The following is a 10,421-nucleotide window of genomic DNA, read 5'->3' as shown; positions in this document are numbered from 1 at the left end:
CAATGTTGGGAAAGGGTATGCAGATTCTTGAGATAACAACACAGTACAAGTTTTCAAGCATCCTGCCACGAAAAATGTAACTAGTAGACACTTGCAGATAATTTATGTATAATTTATGTTGAAAGTTGAAAAGGATTTTATTTAAATTTTAAATTTACTTTTATGTTTTATGTAAGGCAAGCTGTTTCACATTCAGCTTTTAAATCAAAAATGTTTTTAGTTGCGCGGCATCCACCATATATAAAGAACTCACACTTTTTTTCCTTAAAAGTATACCTAGGCATGTAAGCCTTGCACCATCCTGGTACGCTAGGAGGGGCATCACACTTCTCTAGAAGTAGACATTTAGAAATATAGTATCATACATCATTTTGATAATTTTACCTTTGTCATACGCAATGCTAATAGTAGCAAAAGTAAGGAAAGCTAGGACGAGGTAAGTTAACTTGAAGTCCATATTGTATCTTCTTTCTTTAGTAGTTGCAAACTGCTATTCAGGCTTATTACCAACGAATATATAGCAACTCAAATGAATAATCTCATTGAAGTGGTCTATTAAACCGTAGCCTTTTTTGTAAAGTTTTTTAACAAATGGATTATTAAATTAAAGTGGAACGGATGCCCTTTTTAAGTTGTGTAACCTTTTAACCGTTTGCTTAATCTTCAAGGCCCTTTGTATATCCGTTATTTGTAAAGAAAAAGGGTATATTGTATTCGTTGAAAAGTATGTAACTGTTTGAAGCTAGCGTTTTCAACCCTAAAGACTTTATGTATGTTCATGATCAGGATCAAAAGCTAAGTCGATAAAGAGATGCCTGTCTGTCCGAATGAACTCTTAGATCTCAGAAACTATTAAAGATACAATGTTGGGAAAGGGTATGCAGATTCTTGAGATAACAACACAGTACAAGTTTTCAAGCTTCCTGCCACGAAAAATGTAACTAGTAGATACTTGCAGATAATTTATGTATAATTTATGTTGAAAGTTGAAAAGGATTTTATTTAAATTTTAAATTTACTTTTATGTTTTATGTAAGGCAAGCTGTTTCACATTCAGCCTTTAAATTAAAAATGTTTTCAGTTGCGCTGCATCCACCATATATAAAGAACTCACACTTTTTATCCCTAAAAGTGTATCTAGGAAAGCCAGCCTTGCACCGTCCTGTTACGCTAGGAGGGGCATCACACTTCACTAAAAGTAGACAATTAGAAAAATAGTATCATACAACATTTTGGTAATTTTACCTTTGTCGTAGGCAATGATAATAGTAGCAAAAGTAAGGAGAGCTAGGACGAGGTAAGTTAATTTGAAGTCCATGTTGTATCTCCTTCCTTTGGTAGTTACGAACTGCTATTCAGGCTTATTACCAACGAATATATAGCAACTCAAATGAATAATCTCATTGAAATGGTCTTTTAAACCGTAGCCCGTTTGTAAAGTTTTTAACAAATGGATTATTAAATTAAAGTGGAACGGATGCCCTTTTTAAGTTATGTAACCTTTTAACCGATTGCTTACTCTTCAAGGCCCTCTTCAAAAGTATGTATCAGGTAGAAGCTAGCGTTTCCAATCATAAAAACTATATATGTTCTTGATCAGGATCAAAAGCTAAGTCAATAAGGACATGCCTGTCTGTCCGAATGAACGCTTAGATCTCAGAAACTATTAAAGATACAATGTTGGGAAAGGGTATGCAGATTCTTGAGGACTGAAATAACTAACTAGTTGACACTTGCAGATAATTTATGTATAGTTTATGTTTTAAGTTGAAAAGGGTTTATTTAAATTTTAAATTTACTTTGATGTTTTATGTAAGGCAAGCTGTTTCACATTCAGCCTTTAAATTAAAAATGTTTTTAGTTGCGCCGCATCCACCATATATAAAGAACTCACACTTTTTATCCTTAAATGTATAACTAGGAAAGTCAGCCCTGCACATTCCTGTTACGGTAGGAGGGGCATCACACTTCTCTAAAAGTAAAAAATTAGAAAAACAGTATCATATATTATTTTAGTATTTTCACCTTTGTCGAAGGCAATGATAATAGTAGCAAAAGTAAGGAAAGCGAAGACGAGAAACGTTAATTTAAAGTCCATGTTTTATCTTCTTTCTTTGGTAGTTACAAACTGCTATACGGGGTTATTAACAACGAATATATAGCAATTTAAAAATTCACAATTATATGGTATATTTACCCCTGTTTGCAACCTGTTTTAAAAATTAATGATTCAACTGAAATGAAATTGAAACAATATGTATGATTTGTTACTCCTTAAGATCTGAACTAAGTAGCCCTTATATTTAAATAGTTAATAGTTAAATCATCTCAATAGAATCTGATCAAGAAGCAAAAAACAAGAAACACTTTTCAGCGACTTAAATATACCCGTTTACGTCAGAGAATAACAAGCTCACTTAAAATAGCTACTCTGAGTCTGAATACTTGTTATTTCCTCTTAATGGACTTAATATTTGAAATAACGTTCTCTGATCATAATTATATATTTGACATTATCTTTAATAATTAGCCTAATAAATGCCACTGCCAATTAACTAAACATAATTTGTGCTCAGAAATCACTTGATTTTCCATTAGACCACTAAAACCTGGCATGAGGTGAAACTTACTGAAAGTACCGGCTGAGTGCCCATCAATTTGGCAATTCCGACACATTAAATGCTGGTCAGATAAGCCCCGATGCACTCTCCAGGGCTCCTGGTGGCCACAAACACGCTGTGATGTCAGCAATTAACAGAGTCTAATCAGGGTAAACCCAGTTACCTGTGGCACAAATGATTCACTAATTGTCATTACCAGGGCAACAGCTCCGTGGACTGGATGCAGTGTGGCTCATACCAGTAGTCAGTTTTGTTTTGTTTCGTTTCAGTCATTAAAAGAGAAAACAAACTTAATGCCTGACTAATGCCCAAGCAGGAAAGCAGGAAAACAGGAGGAACTGGAGGAGGAACCGGAAAAGGAGCAGTCAAGGTGGCCAAGGCGAGCAAATAACCAACAAGCGTCGCCATAATGATAACAACGTGGATGACGTCCACAGCTGCAGGTGCTGACCCACACACAGCCATTAACACTTGCAGAAAAACTTTAAGATACAGAGGGAACAACCTTAACCCCTTATCTGCCATAAAAGTTATCTTGATAGTAAAAAGACATTATCAGTTTGATCACATTTTGATACAACAGTTTTTTTCGAGTGCCTCAAGTTGTTGAACATGACTTGGCCAACTTATAAAACCATTACGAATGACAGAAATTGCATTGGAGCTGGCATTTTAAGGAGCCAAAGCGGATTTACACACGCGGAGCTGGTAGGATCGAAATGCACGTGGGGTTAACTCGCTGCCATGTTCTGCCCGTCCTGCAATGTCCTCCTATCCACCACCAGGTGGTGCTCTCAGTTATGTGACTTTCTGCGTGCCGAAGTGTGCCCGTGTGTTGGGGACTTGTTATCCCGGGCATTAAATTGTTTGTACATGCAACAGACAAGACAACACGACACAAAAGGAACAGGAGGCGGACTATAAGTCAGCCTATTTGCTAGATAACAATAACAAAAGCTCTAACAAGCCATGTGAGCTCAGGAGGAGGAGAATGAGCTGTGCCTGGTGGATGATAGAGCCTCTCCTAGACTGGGGCTGGAACCTTGCCAGAGCTTTAAAGTAGCTTTTGTACATACGGAATTACGAAGTTGTTTGACTCTCTAAAGTATTTCTAAAGCAATATTGCATAAACTGAAGTTTACATTAAGATTAAGATCTGCCAGATTTTAAGTACCAATTAATTCAGACCCCAACTAACACTTATAATCACCCCATTAGCCATTCTTCGGGCTTATCCAGCTCTTTAAGTGTCTGCCACAGGAATTTGTATTGGCATGACAAATTATCTGCACTCCTTTGATGAAGCCACATCGCCGAGAACATTCCTCAAAAACGAGACAAGTTCGGGGGAGTTGACTCCAGTATCCAGAATCCTTGAGAGTCCTGGCTGGCAGGTATTGCCACTCCCCACTTATGTAGGTGTGCTCTTAGTTGAGTTTCGCTGGAGCGTGAAATATTTTATTGCCGATATAAATCTTGTTTATGCTCGGAAAGAATAAGAGTATAACTTGGCCAGAGGCAAGGATGCCAGACACTCCCTCTTTTCTTTATATTTTTTTTAACTGGTTTTCACCCATTGTGGCTCACTGACTTAGTTGATGTTTTTATCGGCAAAACCAAAACCAAAAAATTCGATTTAACTTAATCGAATCTGAGGCCCCGTAGAGTGTGATTCAATTCTTGGCTTGCCTAGACACTTTTCCCCAATATGTCGCCATTGTCAGACAAGTAGGACAAGGAGAATATCGGGAAAATGGGGGAAAGGATACGATGGGGTGTGGAGGAGGACTCAACTGGTAGAGAGCAGCCATGGCAATAACAGTGCAAAATTGGAAAGTAAATGTGAAAATCGTGTTTTAAATGCTTTCAACGTCAGGCCAATGCGACGGCAAAACACTTTCGACACTTTGGCATTTATCAAGTTTGGATCCGGCTGACAAAACAATTTAAAATTTGTTGCCTCGACAAAGCTGAACTAATTGAAATGTTTGCCTAGGTCAAAGTAACACATGACAGGATATCTCAAGAGTCCTGGAAATAAAACTTTAGTTTTGTCGTTAAGGAAGGCCGAGGTGGTGTGTGTAAGTCCTCAGGCTTATTTTGCAATTGTTGTTTCAAGTGCTGAGGCAAAATTAAAGTTTTCAAGTGCCTATTTCTTTTTATATACTTTGTTATGAAGTGCAATCAGGACATGATTCTTCGTAATTGGGAATAAATGAAAATTTTATTGAGAAAAACTTTAATGGTTTGAAAGTCACTGGTACCTTCATCCGAGCATAAATTCATTTTCCCACTTAACCGCATCTGTTGTTAATTAAAACCTAGACTGACTTAGAGTAATACTTTTATAATCACCATATGATTGCATATTCCTTCCATCTGTTGCTTGAAATTAATATCCTTAATGCCTTAAATTAAGTAAGCTAAGGACCGCGACTAGCCAGCTTAAAATGTGCTCATTAAGAGTCGCTCGACCGCAGGCCAGATGGAAATGAAGTCCTCTTCCCTTCGCTGCTCTCGCCTTTTTTCCGCGTTGTCATTTGCTGCTCATGAGCGTGTTAAAACTGCGTTGAAATGCAAATGCAAATGTCGCAGGCCATGAGGCAGCTCAGTTTTTCCGCTTTTCCACCCACTAATCCACTGCTAGCAGCAAGCAAATGGAAATGCTTATAAATTATGCAAGGTGTTTTTTGTTTGTGGGTGGGTGGACATCTGGCGGGCAGCAGACATTGTCATTGTGTTTATCCTTCATTTGGCAGGACTTGCTGCACTTTAAGGGGAGGGGGTGCAAGTAAAGGACGAAGTGGAGAGGCGCCTTGTTTATTCTGGCTGTGTTGTTGTTCTCCTAATAGCTGCGAGCATTGACTTTTGTTTGTGTTTGTGGCTTGTCACCAAACAGGACTAAAGCTTCTGCTTTGGCAGGACTCAGATGTGTCGGTAGGCAAAGGCGGGGCCAGGGACTGGGGTAGCTGACAAAGAGTTGTCAGATTTGCATCACAAAGCAAAAATCCTGCGGCTGGTTTTTGGCAGCTGGCCTTAAATAGTGCTTAAAGTTAGACAAGTCTAAACTAAGAATGTCCCATTTAAAAGTATATTGCAAATTAGGTACTGGCGTACTCCTTCTGCATTCAAGCCTCATTGACTTTCTGCATTTCAATTAATGCAAATGTCAGCAGACCGATCTAAGAGATTGCACTTCCAGCGAACAGCGAACAGCTGCATTGCGTCTAAATGCACGCGAAGAAAAAGGATGTTGACGGGAGAGTTACAGGATTCGATCTAGTTCATTACTCGTATGACATATTTTTAATATTTTTATTAGTTTTATTATTAAGTTAAGTTACTTATCTTAAACTTTCATACTAAACTCCAACTTTCCTAAAGTTTAAAAAACTTAAAATGGTTCATACATTTAACATAGGATCGGCAGAAAGTATAGTTCCTTATTAAAACAGCTTTAAATACATTAATAAGATCGGCGATTTTAACAGTTAACCCAGTTGATTTCTCACCCCGAAATTGGTTTGTTTTTCCCTCTGTACTGAGCCTGCAACAATTAGCGTGATTTTCAACGGCTGATGCAGCCGGAGAGAGTGAAAGTGGTAAAAGCGCTCTGGAACGAAATGCAAATCAAGCGATGCCTGCACCAAAAACGACACACAAACAAATCGCCAACTGCCGCAGTGCCAGCCGCTGCCTGTCCGCATTTCGAATGCCACAGAGTTGCAGCAATTCCAACGAATTCAATTTGTCTCCAGGGAGGAGGAGGATGAGCATGGTGAAGAGGATGAGGAGGAGCGGAACTGATGGGACTGCCTTTGACAAGTCGCTCCGCCAGCGTCACGTAAAAAGACCCCGGACGCAGCTCCGTTTCCTGGTCCTGGGTTCCTTGTTGCCGCCTGACACGTGTGCAACATGCAGCTCATGACAGACAACTTTGTTGCTGCTGCAGCTCATTTTTAAAGGGTATATGGGAATATTAGACTGATAGAAGGCAAATCTATTTTTAGCTCTAAAAATAGAATTTAAATCAGGTATAATTTATATTTTTAAACTTCTAATAATAGCCCATTTGCTAATTTATTGATAATTTTTTAAAGGGTATTCAAAATCCCTAACGTTTTAAATTTTCTTTTTAGAGTCAGTATCAGCGACGAGGTAACCGTAAAAAAAAACACCCCTTTCAGGTAGGAGCAGAAAAGTTTTCATGGCTAAAACTTTTACGCGCACGATTTGACAAGTCAAGCTGGTTGTTGCTGCTGGCATCTTCAGCCGAAGTTGGTTGCCACATGTTTCCGGGCTTTCTCTTGCAACCTCTGCCCCTCTGAACAGACTTCACACAATGCATTTGGTTACTACGGCAGACCCGAAAACCCATAGTTTGGGGTTCCACAAGCTCTCTTTATACCCCATACTAAACACTTTTAAATACTTATGTGGTGGTTGGATGGCTTAGGAAAGGGATAAACTTAAAGTGGGATTTACATGCAAATTATAAAAAATAAAAGAGAAACCTTACTAGTCAAAATGTTAAATAATGAGTAAATGTAGCTATCTTAAAGAGTATATAAGAATTAATAGCAATAGAACTTTTTAATAATATCATAAATAATTTATACATTTATTCTTTTAGATTTAGGTATGTATTAAGTCTACGAGCACAAGCAGTATAATATTTAATATAAAATTTATAAACTAGCATAAACTACTTTCTCAATGTATAGTTTGTTAAAGAAAGAGTAAGAACTTAGAATCATAACTTAGTGGTTTTAATATCCTTACTCTGCTGCTGGGCATCCTATTCGAGTATTCGTTGTCAAACCCACAAGTTCCTCTCGTTGGCCCCTATCTTAATTGGCGTGCGTGTGTGTAGTGAGTGTGAAAAGTTCATTAAAGTTTCACGTGCGAAATTATATAAAATTTTAAGTGCATGACTTGGCCGCGTGTCTGCTCCCAACAGTTCCCTACAGCTCCTGGCTTCCTGCCACAGCCCAAGGGCTAGACGGAGCGTTACGGGGCACGGAAGTGCAAATTATTTTCCCCAGACATTTTGCAGTTGTTTACGCTTAATTGCTACCGCCATTGCAGTCATTACTTCATCCTGGAATGATTTATTATTTAATTGAAAAATAAGTGCTTCCTTTTGTGGGAAATTTTTTAGGGAAATACAGCATAGTTGTTGATGTGAGAATCTTTCATAACGAGTGCAAATTTAAATTAATTATATTGTCTCCCTTAATCACCAACAAGTGGTCTGTCCTTGGCTTTCGTTTTTTAATGACCTGTATAAATATTTATGCAAATTGCCTTCCACACGAATGATTTCAAAAATATTTACTTTTTAAAACCAAATTACCCAAACCACAAAAGAACACTCTGCCCCCGCCCAACCCGTTCAAATGTCAAGCGCACAATTTTGATTGATTTTTCTACACGAACGCTTTCAATTACTGTGCCCCCCAGTATCTGACTTTCTTCAGTCCTATCTCCATCACTATCCCTTCAAATGAACACATCCTTGTAGCCTACATTTCCCTCCCTCAAATACAATAACCAAAGTCATGCTGTGACACCTCCAGTCATGCTGAATCCTGACCCACGCCAACTTGTTGCATCCGAAATCAACTGTGATTCCCGGTTCACTGGAGAAATCACCAATAAAAAAATGCGAACAGGATCTGGAATTCTCTGGCCAAAAACTGTCAGTGACACTTACAAATTGGATTTTCGACAGCGGCAACAAGACTTGAAGGACACACCATTATCGCATGCTGGCGTAAAATCGCTTAAAAAGATATCCCAAATAAATAATGTCGCATGTAAATAACAACAAATCAATTTTTAAATAGACAAGATGAACCCGAAACACGCACAAACAAATACGAGACCCCATTCCTGACAACAATGAACCCTCTTCATCAGTGGGCTTAATGTATATGTGAATTTTTTGGAACAGTGGTAGAATTTAAACTAAAACTAAACTTTTCTAAGTGTATATAAAAAAAGTTTTGACTTCATTTTTACCCAAAGTTATTGGATGCAGGAATAATATTATTTCTTCAAGTTAAGTAAAAGTAAAAGTTGTTCAGTTGTTTTAAAACTGTAAGAATCTGATCAATAACCCCAAAACCTTTTTTGGGGAAATAGAGATTTACAATCTTAGTTTTTTTTCAGATTATTAATATATATAATGATAAATTCATAAAAATATTTAAAATTTCTTGCGCTCAAATATTGATCCTTAAAAAAAAATATTGTTCCTTATAGATTCAAATAGAAAAGTATGCCTACTAGCATGAGTTACCACTGTGCCACATGCCGTTTAGCAAAAAGGTCTTTCTCCGTGTCAGATCCAGGCACTTTCACTTAGCCGATGCCAATGGCTTTGATAGAATCAAGTTCACAGTGGGCCGCCAGGTAGCCATTCATCTCCCGCTCAGCCCTCCTCAGCCACTCTACAAAACTCAGAGACAGAGGTTGTTAGCTGACTTTTGGAGGGAACTGTGTTGTTTCTGGGCTGTTCATGCGGTTCAATGACATGGCCTGACTGAGGAGGACTTGGGCGACGGGCCGATTTAATTTTGATTAATTGCGGTAAATGTTATGTTAATTTGCTGGCACTTTTTTGGATGACTGCCTGGGCTGCCACGCCTGTCAGACTGTCTGGCGACCGATTTTAGATAAGCGGCTAATGTGAGACTATTAGTAGGCGGGTCGGTAAACTAATTTTCTCCCAAAGGCTGTCACACATTGTGTTTAAGTCTGTGTGCGTGTGTGCAGATTTCTCTGGGTTGACAAACACTAATTAATTGCAATGAGCTCCACTTTGAAGGGGTTTCCTTTGACGCTTTTGGCTTCTGCTGTTGATTGGAGCATGCTAATTATCGAGGGACTGTCAATCATTTTGAAGTAAGTGGGTGAATCTGAGCTTAATGGTGATTAAACATATTGTTAGGTTATTTGCTTTTAATTGATTAAGAATTTTGATTAAGAAACTAACCGAGAATACTTCAATTATAAAAAAAGGAAGGCATTTATTATAAATGGAAATTAAATGAAAATTTCGAACATAGTCGGCTTAAATCTAGTTTTCAATGATTTTTTGGCAATAAACTTTCAATATTGACAATTACACTTTTTTGTAAATCTTTTAAGTTTTCAAACACATATTAAACCTAATAGATGGAAAGCATTGCAGTGGGCCTGGCGGCCTTTTTTGAACTGATGGGCTGCCAGTTTTTCCTTCCCCAACCAAAGGATCGCTGCTCCCCAGCTCCAGATTTGGCCAGCTGGATTTTCTTGGCTGCAACGGTGTGTTTACTATGGGATATCTCCATCTATCCTCGTCGATTTATGCACATGGGTCGTGCTTGGCGTGTCCTGGTTGAGACTATGGCAGCCATTTTTATAGCGGAGTTGGGCACCATCGTCATTTGGTGTGGCATCGAGAGGTTCCTGTATGGTGTGACGGATGAGATCTTGCATTTGATACGAAATAGCTGCCGACCATCACCCTATTTATATTGGATTTCTGGACTTATTACCACCTTTGTTAGTGGGGCCTTTCTGTATTTCGTCCTTAGAGCAACCGATAGCATATACTATATAAATAAATTCGTTTTGGAGCTCTGGACTACCATAAAGCTATCCTTGCGGATGCTTCGCTGCTATATGACAATGAACACCAGGGGCAGACGTCAGGCCTTAAAGGTATGTCAATTAACCGGAAAAATGACTAACAGAAGATCATCGTCGCGTAGATGCTCTACACCGAAAGAAGAAGAATACAATTCTGACTGA

At 38.4% G+C, this 10,421-nt stretch overlaps 1 protein-coding gene across 1 annotated transcript; it reads left to right on the top strand.

Moving 5' to 3' along the window:
* The first annotated feature begins 9,753 nt into the window (after positions 1-9,753).
* LOC108108087 lies at positions 9,754-10,421 on the top strand. Its single transcript, XM_017215978.2, has one exon. The coding sequence runs from the start codon at positions 9,804-9,806 to the stop codon at positions 10,419-10,421; it is 618 nt and encodes a 205-aa protein (XP_017071467.2). The 5' UTR covers positions 9,754-9,803.

This window comes from Drosophila eugracilis, unplaced genomic scaffold (assembly GCF_018153835.1).
Source record: "Drosophila eugracilis isolate 14026-0451.02 unplaced genomic scaffold, ASM1815383v1 contig_445, whole genome shotgun sequence".
Classification (NCBI taxonomy): domain Eukaryota; kingdom Metazoa; phylum Arthropoda; class Insecta; order Diptera; family Drosophilidae; genus Drosophila; species Drosophila eugracilis.
The sequence above is the reverse complement of the archived record's forward strand: the minus strand, read 5'-3'. Positions and strand labels throughout refer to the sequence as shown.

Excerpts from the sequence above, each read along its gene's own strand:
- LOC108108087 (XM_017215978.2), top strand. The coding sequence starts at position 9,804 with ATGGAAAGCATTGCAGTGGGCCTGGCGGCCTTTTTTGAACTGATGGGC.